Here is a 24,282-nt window from a genome sequence, read left to right on the forward strand (position 1 = left end):
GTGACAGATGCCTAATGCAGACTCTACAAATAATGAAAATTAGTTTAAATGAAGTTTATTCAATATCTTGGACAGTCAGCATGAGTATTCAAAGCAAACTGTCATTCTTATTAACTAGCATAGCACTTAACCTCTCCCCTCAGCTCTTTTAGATTTGTTTTATGCCATTGACCACTAGATCTGTAATTTCCACTTTCTCTTACCCTATTTACCAATGCATAATTCTGACTGTAGCCTTGGAAAACCATAATATGTAGAAATTACTAAAGAATCATTGAAGGAAAATTATGTGATCTGTTTATATGTCATGAGAGTTGTTGCTGATTTGTTTTTATTATACACTTCAGTATTATTTTTAATTTGCCCAAGGGGCTAAAAATTGCTTAAGAAAGGGCAGAATGTAAGATTCTGGCATAATCAGGGGCTGAATCGAAAATTGTAATAGAATATTGAAATATTTCAAAACTCAAGTTGAGAGTGGGAAAAAATGTGTTTGACTGCTTTTATTTTCATGTGGGTTTGTTGCTGTATGGAACATTGAAATATGTGGTGTTCCTTTCAGCTAAGAGGTAGAGTGATAAGAGTGATACCATTTTAGGCACCTTTATTTCAAATGGATTGAATGCTCTCTGCTAACATCTCTGAAAGATTGATTTCTGTTAGTGTTTGGTCAAAATATGAAGAAGTGTCTGTAGGTAGTCAGGCAGATAGATGACAGAAGTGTACAAAAGCTCAGTTCATATTTGCTCACATGTCTTAAAGACCAGGTGAAGAGGTAGAGACACTGAAGAGCTGTGTGGGGATTGAGAAACACTAAATATATGCTGTCTTGTGGTCAGCTCTCTTTGGAGGGATACAGTCATCTTGAAAGCTGGACAGTTTCCAGCAGTGATCTGAAATTTAGAAATTCACTACTTCTGCCTTCTCAATCTTAAATCCTTATAGATGCTGTCAAACCACAGTTTTAGCATATCAAGTGTGCAAGAGGAATACTGAAAATAGTTACCCATACTGTATCATCATGTACAACAAGTTAATATATGAAAAAATGGGAAGTTCTTCCATTTAGCCTCTTTCAGTTAGCAGCCATAAGCATTGTCCAGAGCACAGTAAACAAAACAACTTTATGATGTTTAATTTTCAAATCTTTAATTATGAAGTAGCTTTGGATTATGTCACTGCTTCATGGTAATATTTTCCATTTTTAATGAACTATAACAATTTCTTAATTTGTATCCCAGTCTCACAAGGTACTGATGGCAGATATTTTTGAAGTGCAGAGTCATTTTTGGCTTCCTTGGAAATTTCCTGTTTATTGTTAGATATTCTTTTTATTTAAAAGTGAACTTTGAATGTTAGTGATGTACAACAGAAGGCTTGCAAAAATGTACAAGTCCTTAATTTTTTGTCATATTGCCTAATACATTGCAGTTGTACTGCCTGTCCCATTATTTTTTGTGATATTTTATCATTAAAAAAGTATTGGTTACTTGCCACCAGATGGATAAAAAGATATGTCAGTGATACATACATCATTGAAATATATATATATATATATATATATACACATAAGTAGCTGCAGAAACATGCATATATGTATATTTTTTTCCTCTCTCTGGGAGTAATATTCTAATCCCTCAGTCCTCTCTTCATCTAAGTAGCCTGCCCCTTTCTAAATGCAGAAACACAACAGGGGTCTCGATTTGATAAGCAACTTTGAACTCTTTTTTCACCATTCATCAGCCAGAAGCAGGTCAGGTCAAATGGAAAGGCAACATTGAATCTCCCACAAACATAAACACATAGGATGGGCAAGTCTTCCACCCTGGCCTCTGAAGCAAAGAATCAAGTATCAGTTACCCCCTACTCTTACATTTATGCAAATCTTCATTAGAACAACAAATAGGAGTAAGAATGGCAGCTAATTAACCCTCAGTCATACACAGTGATTAAACGGTGCTGAAGCACAGCTGCAGCTTCATTGGCAAGCACTGCTATTCTTCTCCAGCAGGCTGAGCAAATGAAAAGAGGTATTTGCTCCTGCCTCTCCTGTCATTCACACAGTAATCTGCAAAAGCCACGGAGAGAGTCTCTTTCCTCCCTGGTTATACATCACCGCCCTTTGTTCCCTATCACTCCAGGCAGGAGCAAGTTTGTCCTTTTTAAACAACTAATACAGTCCTTTACTCATAAGCTATCTCAAACCCTTCAGTCCTGATTATTATTAATTGCCTCTGTTTTGCTTGGCAGTAGCAGCCAGTAAACTGTTAATGAAAGGTCTGAATTCTGTAACAGCTGGCTGACTTTTCCATGGGGGGAAGGGGTGTCCTAGGGTTTGTGTATGACTGAACACGTGTGCATTATCTGAGAGTGTGAGAGAGCCAAATGCATCAGAGGGAAGGGAGCAGTGGTGGGATACACTAGTGCAGTCCAGGCATTAGTATTTTTCTTTAGGGTGGTATTCGAGGCCACAGCACACATCCCTTTCTATCAGGGAAATCAGTCTATCAAGAAAATCAGGTTTCCGGTCCTATAAATACTTTGGCATATGCATGAGCAACCCCATGAAACCTGATAGATACATTCACCTGCATTAAACAGTGAGTGAGTGAGTGAATGTTTATAGGCTCTGTGCTTGAGTGCTGAAAATGCCTGATTCCAGTGTTAGTGGCTAGGGCTGACCCATGTGGGCAGTAAATTATTGCACAGTAACTCACTGTGTAAGTCCGTGTGTGGACTCTCTCCACTTTGAAAATGTATTAAGTTACAAAAACCTGTCTTGCTTGGACTAAAAGTTAACTATACTTTAAGTGTTCAAGCAGAGCCTGGGGAGTGTAAATTCCCACATTGCCTTAATCCAAAGAGCTTTCAAGTGCAGATGGCCCCTGAGATTTTGTATTTTACTGAGTTTGAAGTGCTAATGAAATTAATTCTTTTTTATAGTTACAGAGTTGATGATGCTGATCGGGGTTAGAATGTTTATTTTTCTGAGTTGATCATTGTCATCCTAGCCCTGCTAAAGGTTCTTGAGCCCCAGGAAAAATTTCATTTGCAAATACTTCAGAGAAAATAAATTGTAACACTGCAACAGTTTTCTTTGCATGGCCTCCTTCTTCACATTCAAAAATCTGAACTTGGCTGGCCTGATTATCCCCAGTGTCTGAACAGTCTTAACATGGAATACTGTCTGCTTAATAACACACAGCTAAGCCTTGATTAGAGCATCAGAACAAAGCCTACCTCTCCCTCACACCAGCCTCTTTGCTTCTGGTGTCATCCTCTGGCTCCTTACCATTTTTACCCCGTGCAAGTGCCACGGTCAGTGGTGATTTTATCCCTCAGTTGACATTCTGGAACCAAATGCTTTGCTGCTGCTCCTGGCCCTCTTCCCTGCATGGCAGCTGTGCCCCTCTGTGAGCTGCTGTGATGGGGATGTGCCAGGGGGTGCACACACAGGATGAGAGTGGCAGACTGAGATGTGGCCAGCCACGATATTGCTTTCCCACAAACATTAGGCTGAACACTTGGATGGCAGCTGTAGCCAAAGTAACTGCTGAAGGGCTCTACAGAGCCTCACTTGCTGTGCTCTTTAGAAACCTCTGCCTGATTCCAAACCTGAGCTAACTCACAGGAATTTTATACACACTCGTTTTTAAGCAAGTCTTGTCCTATACCTTAAGTGACCATTTTTCTATTTTTCACTCTTGGTGTACTAGTGAAGAACCATCCTCCTCCCTTGTTGTCTTTATTTGCTGCACACTACCAGACCTGTGTCTATGAGCCTCCTTCTGTAAGAGGGGCTTTCTGTTCCCCTGCTCATCCTCACTGCACTCATCCTTCCTGAATGCCCCTGACTCTTGGAGTCCACCAGGGCATGAGGCACAGCTAGACAGACCAACCTGCTCATTCCACCTGCTGGGTGGAAATACTTACTGCTCCCTGTTGGATGTGCTTATCTCACTTGGCAGCCCCACTGAAGGTTATTAATGTCTTAGCCCTGTCATTTTCATTGTTTGTCTGCTTTTTAAGCCAGTGGAGTTAAATGGTGGAGAAAGGAAAAGAGGAAAATGAAAGAGAAGAAAGGAAAAAGGAAAAAATAAATAAATAAAGAAAGAAACAATTTTTGCTAGAAAGGTCATTAACCTCTGGCAAAGGATATGTTCAAAAAACTGCCTGCAGTACCCACTTCAGTGGGGTCAGCACCAGTCAAGTAGGTTGCTCTGTTCTCAGATACCTCAGTAACATATTATCAGTGTAAAGATGCTTGTCTGGTTACCTTTTAAAGGCACCGGAAAGTATCCGGCTGTCTGTTTGGTTTACATGTAAAGTTTGCTGTGAACCTAGTTTGAGGCTGAAGCATCCCTGTCCTCACAATAAATGTATTTATAAGAGTAAATGAGTAGCACTACATTACTTTGGACAAGCAGCGCTACATTACTTTGATGTGAGACCCATCAATTTTTATAGTAGTTGCAGTTGCACAGCACATCTGAAAAGTAGACTATTTATGTTAAAAAACTCAGCAACCTACACTGTGGCTTTCAAATATATTGTACCACGGTTAGAAGTGGATGTGCTGTTTTTTACAAGTACTGCCATGAATCATGAATTTACTAGAGGGTTTCATACTTTGTTAACCCACATGAAGTAATGTGGCTGTGCATTTTAATGACTTACATTTATCTAAGCACAGATAAGCAAAGTCAAAGATCCAAAGGTTATGGGGATCTTTACATATCTCACTAAGGGACACAAGACATTCTCTTAAGCTTTATTCATATGAGTCATCCTTACATTTTCCCTTTGTCTTCCCCAGAAACTTCTTGTTTTTATCACAGACTCGGTATGACAAGCAATTTTGGATAACATGCTATTGTTCTTTTTCTGTTGCAATTACAACCTATCCACGTGGTTTAGCATGATTTAGGTCCACCAAAACTTTCTGCCAAAAGATATTAACACCCTTACAAGTACCTGCATAAAGGTACTGGTATTTAAGGAAATTTAGAAATGGGATACGGTTATTACATTATTCTTTTTCTTTTTTTTTTCTTTTTTATTTTTCCTTTTTTTCCCCTTATCATTTTCCTAAGGGTGTGCAAGGTTCTGTACTCTTGTTGCTGAGGGTATAAAATCCCAGTTCCATCATCTTTTGCAGAAAAGGATTCAATAATGTAATTTAATGCATATCTTTGATCCTCACTGGGATCTAAAACAGCACTTTGGAGAGTGACTTTTCAACATAATCTTAAAAGCCCTAAAAGCCTGAATGGTATTTGCCCTGCTACAAAGCTGCTGGAATTGCTGCTGTTTCCAGAACCTCTGCAAAAACACGAGTAGGTAGGGAGATTTAAGTCAGTCAACATGCAAGAGAGAGAACTGAATTAGTGTTTTTTCAGCCCTTTTCCCTTTCAGACAGCAGTATACAGTCTCAGAGGGAAGTTGGTGTCCTGCTGCAGTGCCACTGCCCTGTCCCGTGGCAGGTTTGCCTTCAGCAGCTATCTCCAAAGCCAGATGTTGGAATTCCTGCAGCCAGGTTCATACCTCCAAGTACAACATGGATAGATCTGCTGTCTAGAAAGTTTTGAGCACCTCTACATTTTGAATTTGTATTGGTATTTGGGAAACTCAAGCTTCATCCAAATGTTTGTTCATAGCAATTCCACCATCTCTACAAATATGCATAAAGGTATTGGCAGGTACTGACAGGAATATCTAGAATACCCAATATACAATACAATACCCATGGAATTGTCTTCTACATGCCCCAGACAAAGAGGAGTAGATTCACTTAAATCCTCTCAGGAAAATGCATCTCCCACCAGGAGCTGGAGTGACGCTGCCAGACTTTGATGCCCACTGACACACTCCATGCTCTTGACACTGCTTTGGGTTGATCATCTCTGGCACAGGGGCACCAAGAGCCAGAATTGCCACAGCCACTTAGAAACCAAGCGTGTGTCAATGCATCAAGTTCCACAGGAAGCAGCTCTGCTTCTTCAGCCAGCAAAGCCCCAGCCATACCAGCATGCATTTTAATACATTTAATGGATGTCCACTGTATCAATTAAAAAATCTATTTTCAGGATTACTGTGATACTTGAAAACACTAGCCTGTCCAAAAAAAAAAAAAAAAGTTTAAAATAAATCCAAGGCAGCTTAATATAGGAAAATGTAACATAACTGTAATAATAAAATCTGTTCCATGCTGGAGCATTTGGCTCTGAGTGGGAATTTGGCTGACTTGTGGTCACAGCTCTGCTATTTGACTTCCATGTGCAAATTTTAAAATAGCTACCCAGCCCTAAGTAATGAAGAACATGTCCATGCTCCTCACCATTCAGCAGCCTGGATGTGTCTTCATTTCTGTCCATTATTCCATATATCTCAATCTAGCAGGAAGCATGTACCATGTTCCTCCTCATCTGGTGCTTCCCCATAGCAGAGGCTACTTTCTGTCAGTGCCAGTTCACATCAGGTGTTTCTTCTGCAATTTTTTAGACTTCCCAATTATCATTCCTTCTTTTCCCCTCACCCCCTATTGTGAAGTGAATTTAGAAACTCTGGATGACAGCAAGTTCAAGGGATGAGCCACTTCTCATTTTCCTCATTCTTATAATTTTCTTCCTTAAAGCCATAATCTCCACATTTTGCTACTATCAGAAACTACTTCAGAATCCAATCTGATTCTTTTTCTTTCTCATTTTACATCTTATCAGCTTTGTTCAGTTTATCAAAAAGGACTCTTAGGCTTTCCTGTGCCCAAGTACATGCTGTTGTGGTTTTGAGTGAAATTTTGGTTCCTTTTTGAACATTTTTGTCAAGACATATAGAAGACTTTTGCTTTTTAGTATTAGATATTAAAAATTATAAGTATTCATTATAAATACTCGTTAAAATTATAAATACACATTATTTAATAATCCATATTTGAGTAGATTTGTCAAATGTGAGGAATATTCTGGAAAATGACCGAAATACTTTTAAGTTGGTAAAACAGTGTTAAGTTGTCCAATTTCATAGACTGGCTAAGCCCTGCTACTTTGATTCTTTCCTGGCACCCACAGGCTACCAGGTGCAATGTCACAACACAGTACTAAATAGTCTCATTTTCCCATATATCCTTTTTGTAAGCAGCAGAGGGTCGTGTAAACAATGAAATTGCTCTGTTGTCTCAGATTATTTATATTCTTTAGCTTGGAGCTGTTTCTTCCCTTTTCTTCAGAGTTTGTATACTGTACTCTGTCAGGAAATGGGCAGGTTTCTGGGCTGTTTCAGCACAATGGAAAATGCTTTCTTTGTATCTGAAGCAGGAAAATACTCTACACCGTGTCACTCAAGCATGGCAACAAGTAACACAGAGTAAATGAAAGTTAAAGTGGCCAGGAATCAGTTCAGGGAGTAATGTTTTTTTTTTTGGTTTGTTCTAAGTTGCAACATAACCTTATGGTTGCTTTTTGCATCTCTGACTTTGGTTGTCTCTGAATGAAATGAGCTCACTCAGGAGGCTCTGGCTTAGCAAAGACAGAGCAGTGTGTGCTGTTCTGGTGCCTCTGTGCTGCTGGGCTGGGAGCAGAGCAAATGGGTGTTCAGCATAAAGGCCATCCTAATAAGTTGTCCTAAGGGAGCATGAAGGAAAAATGCAGCATGAAACTGATGGGGTTCGTTCTGCTGTCAGTGAGTGCAGAATGACTTTGTCAAAGGTGGGGTTGTCTTGGGAAAAACATGAGCAAAGCAATCCCATCAATTGCGACAAAGTTCTTTTTGCAAGAAAGTACTTGTGCATCTATAAATACTCTGTGTTCCCCTCCCTATTCTGCAGAACCTGATACATAGGCAAATTTACATATTTGCACTGATCATATCATAGAATCTTAGAGTTGATATTTATAAATTCCTGGTAGTTCATCAGTGCTTTCTCTTTCCATTCTTTTTAAAAGATAGTGGGCTGTACCAGTTATGCTGTAGTGTGTATACAGTACTAACTTATATTCTATACTTTGAACCACTTACTATTTCTCCTATTCTGAGCTGAACACACAGTACCAATATGTTAAAGGCATCTAGGAACAACCTAAAGCTGCTGGCTGACAGCTGCCAGGGTTCTCAGTACTTCCCATGGGATTTAAACATCTGAAGTCTCACAAGGAGCCTCTCAGCCCTGCCAGGAAGAGACTTGCTATACATCTGGTCTTTAAATATTTGCAGACATGTACACCTATATGTCTTAAACTCTGTGGACATGATCTATAAACATTAAATTAAACAGATGTAAATACAAGAAATGCAGCAGCACATTATGAAAATTGCATATAGGTATGCATTGAAATAGAATTAATTTCCTTTGCCATGAAAAGCTGATGAAACTGTTACAGGATTTGTTCTTAGCAGTTGACTAAGTCCCCTCAACATGAACTCATGACTGTGGGGATTATTATAACAGCAGGAAAAACATTTGTGAACTGTCATCCCTTTAGTAGTTCTCAGGAAAATATGTCTTGGAATATCTCCTAATTATGTGTGCAGGGGGAGGAGGCTTGGATCAGGATTACTATTGATGTTGGCCTAAATCATTGCTCTTTTCAGTTGCACTTTGACAACAACTTATGGGTAGAAGACCATTATTTGTGAGTGTAGAGGTTTTTAGTGTGTTTAGATTTAGGCTATTCAAAGCTCACAAGACTTCATTAAAAAGATTAACACAACTATAGAAGTAAGACTGTTTAGAAATACTTAATTTTAAACCCCCCATTATGGTTTCAGAAGTCTATAGTCTGTTTAAATAATTTTTTTTCCTGAAATGTGTCTGGAAATATTTACATAAGAAAATTGGTGGGTTTACCTAATTTAGAAAGCAAATGGTAGAGATTACTTTTTAAAAATAAAATCTGGATTTTGTGGTATCCAAGGCATGAGGCAGTCATTAGCTATAGCTCCAGATGCCAGTCACACACGCACTCAGCCCATTCTCTTTTTTTTATTTTTTCTGATGTATCTGGAGCTCTGCAAAGCATAATGACTAGAAGGAGTACAGTCACTCTCTAGCAGAAGACCAGTGCTACTCATTGAGTCAGGTACATTGCCTGCAACTGCTCATCCCTCCGTAGTTCAGAGAAAAGTGTACAAATCCCTCAAAGCACTTTACTCACACAGTAATACGCAGGACAGGAAATTCCCTCCTAGCCACAGCTAGCAATCAGATTATGTGCTGAAGCAGGAGCAGTTCAGCCTTTGCAACAATAGCTCAGGTAGTGCATGGCTACCAAATTTTCTAATTCTTTTCTCAGTTTCCTGAATCACCTTCTAGTATTCCTGTACTATACTTTCCATGTGTACTTAACAATTTGGTGTATGAAATTCCTTATAACTTTTGCTAAATATTGTTGGGGGGAGGTGTTCCTTTCTTGCCATAGAAAAGTTAAGCAAGACCTTTTTTTTTTAATCTTCTTTACCAAATTACCTGTCACATCTTGTTTTGTGTTTTTTTTTTCTGCACAAAGAAATCACCTTAGATTTCAACCATTCCTTAAATGCAAAAGGTTTGACCATGCTGTTAATGATTTCTTGTCCTTTTCAATAATGTTTCTGCTCCTAATTTGTTTTTGCTTAAGGAGATGTGAGAAAAATTGTACTTCAGACATAATAATACCCAAGCATCAGTTTATTAAATGGCATCTGATTAAATCAGAGATTGACTAAAATCCATATCAGTAAAGAGGCTTTGTATGTCTGTGACTAGAAATAAAGGGATGTAACTGGCACTCATAAAAAAAAAGTGTCTTGTCACAATACTTAACTGTTCCTCATTTTTATTATTCCTCAGAAAGGGTTTCTAGAACATACAAAATACAGTCTTATCACAAAATGGAAGTAAAGCTGGAAAAATATACACCTGACTTTTGGGTTTGGTTTTTTTTTACATGAAATTTATAAAAGCTATATGATAAATATACATACCAGGCTTTTAAAAGTTTGTTGATTTCTGCTCAAGAAGTTTCTGCACAGTTTCTTTAAGCTTAGGCTCAACCTTCATAAAATTGAAAGTACTTGAGAAAATACATGAGTGATGGATGCTACAAATACAAAAGGTTACAATTCATTTTCTTTCCAATCAGCATGTTTCATTTAAAATACTGCCAGTGGAGGTTTCCTATGCCCATTACCTCAGAGAAAAAACAGGTGATTTAGTGTATACACATAATAAATCTTTGTGTGAACCAAGACCAAAATAAGTCATCAATGTTAAATGTTTAACAATGAGAAGCATTTAAATAAAGCTCTTAGTTATTTCTCATATATAAAATACAGATATCTAACTTAATTTGAGCGAGTTCCAAGATAAAAAGTAAACTGCCTTTCAAAATACACTTGAATATTTTGCAGTCGTTAAGTGGGGGTTTTTTGTTTGTTTCATGCAGGTTTTGTCTGCCAATGCAGACATGTCTTTAATCACATTGGAATCTTTTTTTTCAGTATGAAGTAGATACAACACTTACAGGCTTAACCCATTCTACTGAATATATTTTTCTCACTAATGTAATCGTATATATTTGAAGGAAAAACGCATAAAACTAGAACATCAATAAATTTAGACATCACATTCTAATTTCACAGTAATTTAATCTAATATTCATTTTTCCACTGTCAGTAAAAATGGCTCAAATCTCAGATGGAGTAAACTGGCATCAGTCCTGCTGAGCTTTTATACTCCAGATTTTTCATTTAGACTTTGTTCCATTTTTCTAAGTGGGGGTCTGTTTTGTGTGTTTGTTGATTTTCCCTGTGTACCTTTTTTAACATGAAGGCAAGGACAGATTTTTAAATTTCTTGCCATATGTTTCTAACTGCCTAAGAACTACCCTCAAGACCCTAATTAACACAACTATTTTTAAGACTGATTCTTCCTGTTCCTAAAATACAATTCTTTTTGTTTCACCATAGAAATCACACTGCTCCACATTCTTTAGGCTCCTGAAGGGAAGCCTGCTACATTTGGCTAACAGATTTCCAATCAGAATGTTGAGTCAGTCCTGAAAAGCAAAATTTATAATCCTGGATATGTTAGCTATTAAATCATTTAGTCTCTCACGTTCTTGCGTAAGATTTCAGAAATTAGTATTCTTGAGTCATTCAGATTCTACTTTCAGAGATGATTTACACCACTGCAAGACATGTCTCTCATATTTTGCATGGCTAATTTACTACATTATTCAGCAGGGGAGGAGGAAACAATTGTTTGTTTTTTACAGTTTTGCAGATCTATCAAAGGCAACAAATAAAACAAATTATATGCAGCATGTGTTTCAGAATCCCTATTTTCACAGCAAATTAAGTTCAGGTGCATTAGATGGAGTTGTAGACAGCTACTTAAATACCAAAATATATGGTGCAATTGTCCCAAATTTAAGGATGGGCTGTACTGTAAGATTTCATATTCATGCAGGATACAGAAATAGAGCTTTGATTAGTAAATTGTTTTTAGAATTTTCCCATCTGTACCAGGCTTAGAAAAAGGTCCTTCTATAGAGTGGAGCATTTACAACTCCAAGATGAATTAGATTTCAGAAAATTCTCAGGGGCTGAAATCCTCATTGCTTGGTTTTTTATGATATTGATTAGATAAAGTGGCTGTATAAAGTGGCATGAAAGTAGAACTTACTGTAAGACATAATATTATAGTAGCAAAAGGAATTCCTTAATGACCTTCCATGTCTTTTTCATCACCACCTTGTATAGCTTTTTACTACAGCTCAATCTTAGGACTTTTTATGCCAGTGCCTGAAATCATTTTGCAAAATGATTATCATTTAGTCAGGCATGCCAGTGGAGTCAATGTGACCCCTCAGGCAGGAAAGATAAGATTTCCAAATAAAGTTATTTTAGCTGTTACTAAATAAGAAATTATTGCTGTAAAATACCACAAATTCAATCTTTTTTCCAGCATTGCCGTGTAACTTCATTGCAACTAATCCAGGAGTAAAACTTGCCTACATGATGAGTGCTACTTTTTTGTTTAACCTGTTCTTTCCTTCTAGTCCTATTAGAACCTGTTCATAATTAGGCATAATTGTATTAATGTTCGGAAGTTAATCTAGAAGTGGATAGTCCAGTTGGTTGCTAAAATGAGGTTATTTTCTCCCTTACCTGCTGATTCCTCAGTCATTGCTTGTAAAGAGAGGGAATGGAGTGGCCAGACTGGTTTTTGTGTTACTGAGTAACAGTAAGAGGTGTGTTCATGCAAGGCACGCCTAAGTTCCTATTCCTGTTCCAATGGATGTTCAACTTGCCAAGGGATTTCAGGCCCTGGGCTATGAAAGAGTTTTATTTAGTAGGCCTTTAGAAGGGATAAAGTTCTTCACTCACCCCACCTTTTGTAAATAAAGGCCTCTTGTGTTCTTTTGACATTTTTATGAGATTCTTAATAGCAGTTTGGGATTTAAATTTGACAAATTAGTAATGAGGTTTGGATTTAAATTTGACAAATTAATAATGAGATTTAACAGGGGAAAATCAGATTAAACCAAAATGAGCAGCATTCATAGCATATGTAGGCTTTTCTATTTTCTAAGGATGAATTGCAACAATGGTATAAAGGGACAGATTCAAGAGCAGGATTCAGATGACTCCTGTATCTTACCTGAAATGGGTATGCTTAAGTTGAAGATTTTTGATATTGCTCACGTTCACTCTAAGAGTGAAGGTGGCTTTAGGACTCATTTTTCTCTCAGTGTCTAGAAGATCAGACCATGCAGTAACATCTCCTCCCCTCCCTGTCCTCTTGGAATCCACATGGTAAGTGGATGCTATGAGACCTCCTGGTTTTCTTGCAGAGCAATCTACCTTGGTACATGTGATTATGGGATGTCTAACCCCTCACAAAGCATGGTCACAGATAATAGCTTTACCCACAGCTGCTTAGGGGTTAAACTGTTTGCTCAGGATGTCTAAGACCCATAGGTCAATCCTTTGCCTGGAGGTAGTGATTAGTGAGAAATAAGGAGAGACAAATCCAGAGGAAAACTGTCTCCATTATCTTTAGATGGAAGAAATGCCAAACACACAAGCATTCCTACAGAATAGCTATCCTTCCCTTAGTGAATCTTCAGGCACACGAAAAAATCACATCCACAGTGCTTTTCTGAAAATACAGTTATGACCCTATAGATAAAAGCCAGTTTAATTATGGGTCTTAGCATGTTGCTTGACAACATGTTGAGATCTGAGTATTGTGATTTTTGTATTATCCACTCACAGCTATCTTCCACAAGGTAAATGCATATTGCTGTAACTTCTTCAAATTTTATCAAACCACATGCCATGTAATGTCTTTCAAATTAAGTTCTACAGTTACTAACACCTTTTTATTAATTCTTTTTCTAATAGCAACGACTGCTTCTCAATTGAGTTCATTATTATGAACAGACACATTGCTAATGTATCTGTGCTTTTAATATTGAGACGCATCCAAGCATCAAAGTGAAGTGTGTTATTTCAGAATTTTAATTGTTCCAGCATACTGGCACTTCTAATAGGTGCATGTTCTTCCTTAATTAAAGACAACTCTTCAAGATCAGTACACTGTGCTTCGCTGATCCATGATTGCCTCAGCTAACTCCCAGTCAGCCAGTAAAGTTTATAGAAATCACGTTAAAAACTGATGACTGAAAAAAAAATCTTTCTCTTTAAACGGGAATGATTTCCCTTGGCAAGATGCAGAGATGAATCACTGCCAACACTTTCCTTTAAGAGCTGCATTAATAAAATTGGGCCAGATAATACTCCTTATTTCTGAAACATCTTTTTCTTAGGCAGCCTCATATTTCACACAGGTCTGTGGTAGGTTGCCTGACAGCGATCAAACATAAGTCAAGAGAGAGGAATGCTCACAAAATGGATATTTTAGTAAATGGATGTTTCCTAAGCTAGATTTGCAGAGTTCTTTTATTTTTGAATATAGGTAACATTTTTTTCTCCAGACAACAGTTTGGACATCGTAATCAAGTCATGTATGCTTTAATATTTGTGTAACTGCAATCATTGCAAACTTAACAGAAGTTAAATGTATTTCTGGCAATTCTACAGAGCTCAAAATTTAGAGTCAAGTCAAGTCACAGAGAGTGGTCTTTTTTGTGATGTACATCTGTACAGCCACATTTATGAAGGTATCCAGATACCTTGCCTGGGTGATGGAAAAGCTTACTCCAGCTTCACAGATGGGAAGCCAAGGCACCACTGTAAGACCACTTGACTTTCTTTCTGCATATATTAGAACTTTTTTATGGAATGTTGAGAAGCAACCAGACAAATCTGTAAAACTAGTTCCTGAAATGAGAAGCAGACTTCATTATATGTCATATTGTGTGGTTTCTACTGTGAACTATAATTCCTAAAACTGATATTAGCTTCACTTACTTTTTTCCTAGTAGACATTTGATCTTTCTAGAATTTGCTCCTTTCTCCTCTAGTGACAACCATTTTTCTTTACTGAATCAACTAATTTTATTTGTTCTCTTTTTTTTTTAATACAGTGCTTATTGATCACTTCATCATTCTTCGGCATTGCTTTCAAAGAGCCCCGCAGATGCTTAAATACATTCTATGCGGATAGTTGAAAAGGATAGTTGAAATTGTGATTTTGTGAAAGTCGGGAATAAATTGTACTTCAGCTTGTAGGCTGTGCAAAGCTATTCAGAGCCCTGCTACCACCCTTTGTTCTGCCTTGAATCACGCTGTTGTTCCCGTTTGTGCGCGTGTGTTGATCAGGCTCCCGACCGCGAGCTCGTTTTATTGCCGCACAAACAGGGATTAGTGCTGCCGCGCTCCTTTTCACTCGTGCCCTGGGTTTGAGCACTCTTTTCAAAGGTGAAAGGTTAGTGGAGTTAATTCGGTGTGCCATTTCACCTGTCTCTGCCTCCACACAGTTACTTCGTCTGTGCATTATTATTAATGATAGCAAAAGAGAGCAACGCTGCTGCTCTAAGATCACTGAAGGATGCTATGATGCATTTCACATATCTCATTTTCTACATCCAGACTCGCAGTATCCCTGGTCTTCTAGGAGTTCACTGAGTTTGAAACAGGTGATATGTGGCTAACTGAAAACTTCCCGAGGCAAAGTGACACAATAAATAAAATTACTCACAAACAATTCATCTTCTCTTAATCCCTTCCTCTTGGAGTACTAAATTGTTCTCTGACATATTTAGTATAGCATGTCTCACACTGCCTTTGCAGTTTTCACTGACTGGTCTTCTTATAACACCAACCCAGATACCACTGAAGACAACATAAAATATAATTATATATTAAATAGTTTTAAAATTAAGTTTCAGGGCTGTTTTGGTGTGAATCAAACTGTCAGCATTTGCTGTTAAGCAAACTGGTGTTTCAGTGTTCGGTGAAGTATTAATTTCTGCTCTTGCCCTGGTCCTAATTTTTTTTTTTTTTTTTTTTTTTTTTTTTTTTTTTAGTTTGCCTTTTGGGTCTTAAAGGTTGGTGCAATATTAAAACCAACAGAAATTGGATTCAGAAATCTTGGCTTTTGCTTCAAGCCTGTATGGGAATATATTCTGCCTTACACTGCTATTTGCAATGAAAGCACCAAACAAAATGTAGTTACTGAAAATATCAAATTTTATTCTGGGGAGGTTTGGTTTTGGGGTAACCAATCCTGTCTGTATTGCTGTATAAAGACAACTCCAATGCAGGTATGCGGTAGATGACATAGAGAGCACACCACCTTTTCCTTAAAAGAAAAACACTCAAGCACTCCATATTTTTTAATTGAAAAACAAATACAGCATAGTATCTGGTAAGAGAGGCTGTCCTAAAAGAAACAAACAGAAAAAAAGTAGTATTCCTTAAACCAAAATCTCTTCTAAATGTGTAACTGAAGCTAAAATAACTAGAAAATTAATTACCTGTTTTCATGTCACACATCCTGTCCAAAGAATGGGAAACATTTAATTTTTGCTGACTGCTGCTTCAATACAGGTAGTTCTGTAGAGTCTCTCAGTGGGGTGCTCTCACAGCTATATGAGCATGGAGTTGTTTCATCCGGGAGAAGGAATAAAACCTCTCAAATTACATCTAACCTTTGGAAATTCTTCCACTTTAATTCTGCTCTTTACAGCCTGATACAGAGCATGAATCTAAACCTGGACCAAGAAAAAAAGTACATTCTAAATATTTGGCTGAAGAAACTGTGAGATTTTTATAGGGCTGTGGGTTTTTTAGGTTTTAAGGTACTCCAGAAATCTTTCTGAGAACCCACTTGTTGTGGTGTAATAACTGGTTCCATCAGCTGTTCTCTATTAAAACTGCAAAATACTGCAATGGAAATAAAATTCTACTTTATAAATGCTCATAAAAAAACATATAAAATGCATACAAACACCCGTAATGTACATTTTAAGTCTAAATCTGTATCTCTTTAACCATGTTGGCATTACCGATTGGAATTTCATTGCATATTGTGTGGCTGATGGGGAAGGCACATTGAAATCAAGCTGTTAAACACACCATCTCCGTTTTTTATTTCACTGGAGTATGTTTGCTGTATTTTTAAAAGAGCATTGCAAAGCCCAGGAGATGAATTCTGCTCTGAAATTGCTATTTGCTGACATAGAAATAGCTGTAAAAATACAAGCTGAGAAAAATACAGTGTAGCAATATATTTTCATTTATTTGAGGGGAAAGTAGTTTTTAAAGAAGAATTATAGTCTGTCTTCTGAATGATAAAGCAGTTTAACTAGCATTAAACACAGCTGAAATTTTGTGATGACCAAACCTCAGCTCATCCAAATCCCCAATAGCATTAACTCCCCAGAACTGAACTGTAAATTTGATTAGCCTTACAATAGACGTGAGGCACAAATGTTCTTCCTTATACAGTTGTATTAAGTGGCTGCAAAAAAAGATGGCAAGGTATTGCAGAACAGTGTATCCATCCTTTTTGAGCTAGGGACAAGCTCCAGCTCACCCAGCTTTCAAAACCACAAAAACACAGGGCAATTTCATGAATTCTGATATAACATGAGGATTACATATGGTGAGGTGAGGGGGGGTTTAGCAGCTACAGTTTTCCTGTAAATCATCCAGAAGATTTTTTTCATAGTCTAGTTCTTTAGATTGACATTTTCCTTGCAAACTACGTTGCTGAACCATAGCTTCTGTCATTGCCTGTATAATATGGTGCCTTTTTTATATATATTTGTTACTCATGCACTGTCCTCTGACATGAAATTTGATCCTGTAATTCCTGGTGTGTTAATAATTTGCATGGAGTTAATCAGAGTACGGGATTAAAAAAACTTCCTTCACACAAGTTAAAGGTTATGGAGGAATCCTAAGGTGGATTTTTAGAAGTTCAGAGCCCATTTCTGCCCACAGGACAGGGAAGGAGCTGTGCGCAGAGGGTGCCATCCCATCTCTCAAGCCAGCCACCACATATCTGGTGATCCAAGAGAACATTTCTCCTGCCAGGCCACAGGCTGCATAGATATGGTTTCATTAATTTATTGTGTGTTTATTTTAATTTCTTTCACTAGATTGTTTCAGTAACAGATTCCTGGCATAGATTTATACTCCTATTGCCTGGTAATTGTTGTCATTTTGACACAGTCATGTCTAGAGTCAAATTCTGAAATTAACCCTGATTCATTGACGAGTCATGCTACTTCTTTGAGGGAAAAAAATGGCAAAAACTAGAGCAGTTTACTAGTTACAGAAACAAACTTCTAGCATCAAGAGTAAAAACACAGATATATACAAATGGAAAATAAGAAAGTTTTCTGGTAGTGAGAAATGGAAACAAAAGAAAAATGTTGTTATGAGTTTTGAGATCCAATTTTCATCTCTTAATTAGATAGTTTATGCAGCGGTTGTTTTATAAATACATATTTGGCCTTACTAATGGATATTTCACAATAACCCTTAAACAGTGCAGCCCAGCTGAGCACCAGGTGGTGCTCAGCCATGTGCTACATAGCTTAGGGGGGTAAATGGGGACCATTGTTTCTTCCTCATACTTGGTATTTTGTAAGATTTCTTCCTCATACTTGATATTTTGTAGGACTTGGGCACTGTAACAAAGGCTTGTGCATGTTGGCAGTTAAATATTTTAATCGCTTTAATTAAGATGCTTCAATTTGTCATGTAATCTCTGTGTTATGTTATGGCCTGTCACAGTGAATTAAGTAGCCACGGTGACTTGTGACTCCCGAAGTGTTGATATTGAGATGTGTCTCTTGGACCTACCTGCTGGCTGGAGCTGCCCAGATGCAGATGCAGGGAGAGACCAATGGCATTTCTGAAGCTCACACACTGTCCTGACATCCTGTGGCACAAATGCAGTGTGCTGCTTCAAATCGGCCAGTGCGCCCCTGGTTGGGTGGCTCTGGTCTGAAGTTTAAATCTCCCTTCTCGCCAGCTGTCCTGGCTTCCCAAACAAAGCAGTTGTACCTCCTGATGGTTTTATGGCTTCACAACAACCGCTAAAATAAGCCAGTTCTTCAAACACCTATTGAAGTGTCCTTTTTAAAGTCCTCATAAATATCTACATGTGACACACCTCCAGACCATCTGACAGGGATGTGAAATAGCTGAGCCTCACTGTCAATAACTATTTTTCTATTCCTTGAAATAAATTCCTTGCTCTCAAATGAGCAAGTTGCTTTCCCAAACCGTGGGTTTGGAGTTTTTTTATTCAATATAGTTATAACCAATAAAACATACAGCCAAACTGGGGAAAAAAAAACAATTTCATTGCTATAATTACTGAAAGTACCTTTTAGTAGCATTCACTTGGCAGCTGGCTGTGGGTGCAGCTGGTCCTGCTCATGCTACAGCAAGCAAGGACCTCTCTTTGCTTCCACAATCCTGCTTCATGCAGGGAGACACCAATGGAGGGAGGCACTGGTTTGGGGGAAGCACCTGAGATGATTGATAGTTGATTCTCAGGTCACTCAGCAGGAATTGACATGCCTACAACAAAAGATCTGTAGACCTCAGACATCTTACAGGCCATCACCTCCAGTCTTTCAACTGCCAAACAAAACACTGCAGAGACAAAGGCTTGAACTTTATCCTTTATTTACAAGGATAAATAAACAGCCCAGTTCTTTACATTACTGGACTTGAACAGATTTCCGCACCTTTCTAGGAACATCTCTCACTGATTGTCTCACCCCAAAGCAAAGGAGACACCCTCCCATGCTGGGAGGAGGTGGGGGAAGAGCCTGTACCTTCCAAAGCCTTGTAGAGATGTATATTGTTGAGATACTTTCTTGCTTCTAGAGGGAGATATAGATGAAGCCCCACACTAGGAAACCAAACATTCTAATTATCATCTGGGTTTGGGGATGATGATGATGTGGTCCTCAGTATCCTTGCAGTATATCAAGGAAATCAATTTACATCTCTCAATGTGAAAGACGTGCTTCCGCAGGAACATTCATCCTGCACGTATAGAAAAAATCTTCCAGATATGAACTAGATATACCTTTACTACAGCACATCACTGTTCACTAACTCATACAAGGTTTTATAAAGGTGTCAGAGGCATCACTTTAAATACTCACTAACCCTCAATAAGAACTTAACACATTCCAGATGGTAATGCTGTGATATTCCTGCAACCCTTCCCAGCCTGATGCCTCAGAGGCCAAACCCCAGCTTCCCCTACAAGCACGAAAACCAGGATATGCTTCAAATTTTGCTTCAAAAATTCCTTTCAAGTTCAACCCTTAGTCTCCATTTCTCCACGAGTCTGTGGAAGTGTGTCTTTGCACAGGGCCTTGCGTCCAAGGAGGATGTGGAAATTTGCAGCAGTGCTCTCACGCTCATCCCCAAGCTACCATTACACTATGACAAGGTTTCCCTCTTGCTATTTAGGGAAATCTTTTGCAGAGAGAAATGTTGCCCTTTCTTATTGCTCAGGTACCCCATTTACCCTGCAGCACTTCTCAAAACTCATTCCAGCCACAAATAACTTTTTGCTACTTAAGTGCCTGTAGACTGTTAACCTCCTATTTGCACAGGACAAAATCCCTCAGATAATCCCCTACACAGTTTCTCTCCCTGGCTGTGGAGTTAAAGGTGATACACTTTCTAGTCTACAATTTTCAAACTCTATCTTAGATCAGATACCCTTCTTTACACACATGCATGTAAAAATAATCAAGTCCAGACCTCAGTGACCTCCTCTGGATATATTAAGATATTAAAGGTAAGCACATGCAGTAGGTATTTGCAGGACTGAGAGTACAGGGACTTAGTAGACTGCAGTCACAGTGATAACTTGTTTTACTAATTTAGAAGAGGCAAACTTAACATTCAAATCACAGGCTCTTCCTGAAAGTACAGATTTTTCATGGAAAGCGAAAGAATTTTTTCTATTAGATATTACTCACTAAAATTCGGTGAGATTGGCAGTCAGCCAATCAAACAATTTTTGACTAAGCCTACGTTTCCACTATCATAAACTCTTATCATCAACAACCAAACAAAAAAGCCCAGATTTACTCTGCTTGACATAAGACCTGACATCTTGTCCCAGGAATTTTGGTTGTTAACAGTGGCAAGCACCACACTCAGATTACAGCTGTACCGAGGGAGCTGATGTCCTTATTGTTCAATGGCACCATCTTCAGACAACAACAATGCTGGTTATTACCTGGCTTTCACAGGAAGTCTTATTCATCTGTCCTAAGTCAGGGAAAAGTGTGGTATCAGTGCCTCTGGACTTGCGCGGTAGAATCTCAGAACATCCACTGTTTCAGCAGAATTACCAAGAGTATGGCCTGCCCTCAAAAAAAGGGGGAAACTATAAACTTTGTCTGCTTAAATTGAGAAGTGAAAAATGTTGTCCGAAAAATAAAAATGTTGATGATATATAGTCACTTATGGGGATGTCTTGTCTCGGGGTTTTTTTGTGGTTTTTTTTTTTTTTTTAGGGGACTGATTGGTTTTTATTAATTATTTGTGAGGCAGTTAGTAAATCCAGACTATATCATGAAGCATTCTGGCCATAGGAATGCTCAGAAAGATCCCAGAAATTAAGTAACAAATCCAAAATTTGGAATTAACTTTTGTTGGTTTGAAATTAGTACTTGCTTATCCTAATTCCTTACATTTCTTTATGCTTTGCAACTAAAAGTATTAAAAAAAAATACATCAAATCTGATAATAGAATTAGAGCTAATCCTCTTCTTTGGTGAGAATATGAATAGTTGTGGGAGTCTAACGCCATAAATAAATTACATCACCTGAAGGTAAGTTTTAGCTCAAAATAAAATTATCAGAACATTTTTTTTGTGAGGCAGAACTTTAGACTGTTGCTTCATTTATATGTTTATGAGATGTGTATAGTTAATTGCCATCCATCTCCCCCTCATCTCCTTCCTTGCATGCTTTGAAAATAAGGCTGATACATGTAGGCACCTTGTTCTTGCAGTTAGACCTAAGAGAACTGAACAAACGTAGATCTAAAAATAGCTTTTTCATCCTCCCGAGGCTGACGCGCGTTTCACCATTTGTGTTTCCTTTTCAGCTGACCCCCTGGTTGGAAGCATTGCCACTCAGTACATGACTAACAGAGCAGAGCATGACAGAATGGCCAGACAATGGACCAAGCGATACGCCACATAGGAACCTCCTCTAGGATTTGCTGGACCTGTGCAAGCACATTCACTAAGTGCATCAATAGCCCTTCCCTTCATTCTTATTTTTTATTAAATTTTGAACCATTTTGTGACAAAAGGTTGTCCTTACTTCCTTATTTGTTTCATTTTGGTTTATTTTTATTTGTTCTGGGGTTTTTTTGTTCTGTTAACTTGAAAGTTGTTTCCCTCAAATGTAGACAGGGAATTTTGGTTATCAGTGCAAAGAATGTTGGATCTGTAATAGTATAGAGCTTTATCAGAAAGCTTTGTATTAATGTGTGGGGTTGTTTTTTGGTTTTTTTTTTCCTTTCATGTGGTTTTGGGGAAAACAAACAAATTCAGAATTATATCTCATTTCTACTTAAATGTAGTGTTTAGGGTTATTTTTTTGTACTGAAGTCTTTAATGGTGGGTGCATGCTACTGGGAACAAGTTTTGTATAAAAGCTTAAAATCAAGAATCACTGTGCATTACTAAGACTGTGTTTATCACTAGCCTTCTGTTTCCCACACAAAAGGCTATTGCATTGAACAAATTAATATGTATTTTGATTTACTTAAAAAAACAAAAAAAAAGTGCTTGTAAATTTCTTAGGGACCTGCCACTTTTGACTGTGGATCAGTTGATGTACACTTGTATTATTAAAGCACTCAATAAAACACTGTGGCTGATAAATGCACTTCTTGCAGGATGATGCTTTTGCGTTTATACAGCGTAGGCTGCTTAGTCCTCACGTAATACAACTGCAGGTTAAAAAACTATTTTAGACCTGAACTATTCACTTCTTCTCAACAATGCATTTCTTAACTTAGAATTCTTCATTGTGTCTTTCCTCATATGCAAACATCTTCCAAATTTCAAGGCCTTTCTTTCACGTGTCTGTGTTCAGCCTTGCTATTCAGAAGCCTCTTGCTGCATCTTTTACACTGTGGCCTCACTATATCCATCTTGTTACATTTAAAATAGTTGGCAATAAAAATAGCCTTGCAGTGAAAGCAGAATACTGATGTTGATTTTATACAGCAGGCCTCATTTTGCCTTTCTCCAAGCTTTTTGACTGTAAAAGCAACTGTTATTTTAAAAAAATAAATTAAGGTTTTTCGATGGGAAAATTGAGCCCACTGCACCAATCATTCCCAGCACATTCAATGATAAGGGTATTTCTATTCAGATTTGACCTTCAGGCTAATTTTAGATATGCAGCCGTGGAGGGAAAACTTCTACTTGGCTAAGGAAATGTGTGGGTGTTGTGATTTAGAAAATATATACTGTGATGCTGATAGCTGAATGTTCTTTGTGTTGCAAGGCATATGGGAAAATCCCTGTCTCATATAATTAAACATTACAGAAGCTATATACAGTGCTTGCTTGCCCTCTCCCCTCTCTCCTTGCTTCTTACATTTAAAGAAGATCTCTTTAAGAAGGTACATCACAGCAATGTCACTACAAACATGCAGGGAGGCCTGATCCCATCACACTCCAACCCAGTTCAAACTTCATGAAAACTAAAGCAGTCAAGGTGACACCATGGGGCCTCTACACCCACCACTGCACTGCTCAGCATTTCCAGGCTCTTCTGTTTTTCTCCTAGTCATTTGCTAATAAACTGAGCATACATTCAGCTTCAGTCTGCAGTGAGTTGCCCACTGCATGAAGAAAAGCTGAACCTTGATGTAGCTGTCAATGGTCTATAACTAACACCCCAAGAACCACAGGGATCTCAAAGAAATAATCAGACTCTCTTTATCAAAGCAATAGAAAGTTTTCTGCTGTCTGTAGAAGCGAAGCCCAGCCATACAACATTTCAAGGCCAATGGGTCCTAAATAGAGACATAGAAGAACAATGACATTTCAAAAACAAAACACAAAACTCAGACTTTTCTGAACCAGAAGTTCTTACAGTTCAAAAGCTGTGCACTTGGAATTTATTTGCAGGTAAACTGCCCTCTCTGTGAAGCTGTACAGTCACATTGTCCTGAATAATATAAAAACAATGTCTTAAGAACCATGAGGATCTCAAAGAAATAATCAATGGGGACCAACCCACATTGATTAAAGCAGATCCAGTCTTCTGGCGTCTGCAGGAGCTAAATCTTTGCAAGTCCTGCCATAAAACATTCTCCTCTGTTTGCAAATCTGCTCTATTTGTCTCCCAAGTAATTATTTTTCTTCATCTGCTAAACCTGGGAAATATGAAGCATTATTTAAAACCTGCTGTTGTTACTGAGGAGAAATGAGCCATCCCCAGCACAATTCTGTCTGCCAATAGAGGCCTAATAAAAATAATGCATTGGCATAATCTCTTTTTTTTTTCTTCTTTTTTTTTCCCCTTGGTCTAGGAAATAATTGCAATTTATTTTGTCCCACCTTTGCTCTTCAGATCCTCTCTAAATTTAGCTGATTCCTGTTTCTTTTTTTTATGATAAATCATCTTTCTCATTTCTTCTAGTTGGTGAAGTCAGTGTGCTGTTTCCAGACAGCTGGGAATGAAGGATCTTCAAATGACTTGCACATACTAAAACATTCAAGAACATACAGTTGGTCTAAAACCACATACAAAGGCCACCAGTTCAGCAAATCTCTGCATTTTCTCTGGGACAAACAAATGCTAAAGCTGGGG

At 38.0% G+C, this 24,282-nt stretch overlaps 1 protein-coding gene across 1 annotated transcript in view; it reads left to right on the forward strand.

Annotated features, from left to right (window-relative positions):
• Positions 1-22,464, forward strand: part of LOC134046015 (ubiquitin-conjugating enzyme E2 E2) — a 194,060-nt gene extending 171,596 nt beyond the window's left edge. Inside the window, exon 5 of the mRNA XM_062496226.1 lies at positions 21,551-22,464. Within this exon, the coding sequence (XP_062352210.1) occupies positions 21,551-21,648 (98 nt within the window). The 3' untranslated portion in view covers positions 21,649-22,464. The remainder of the gene's footprint in view (positions 1-21,550) is intronic.
• Positions 22,465-24,282: the final 1,818 nt, after the last annotated feature.

This window comes from Cinclus cinclus, chromosome 1 (genome assembly GCF_963662255.1).
Source record: "Cinclus cinclus chromosome 1, bCinCin1.1, whole genome shotgun sequence".
In the NCBI taxonomy this organism is placed as follows: Eukaryota; Metazoa; Chordata; class Aves; order Passeriformes; family Cinclidae; genus Cinclus; species Cinclus cinclus.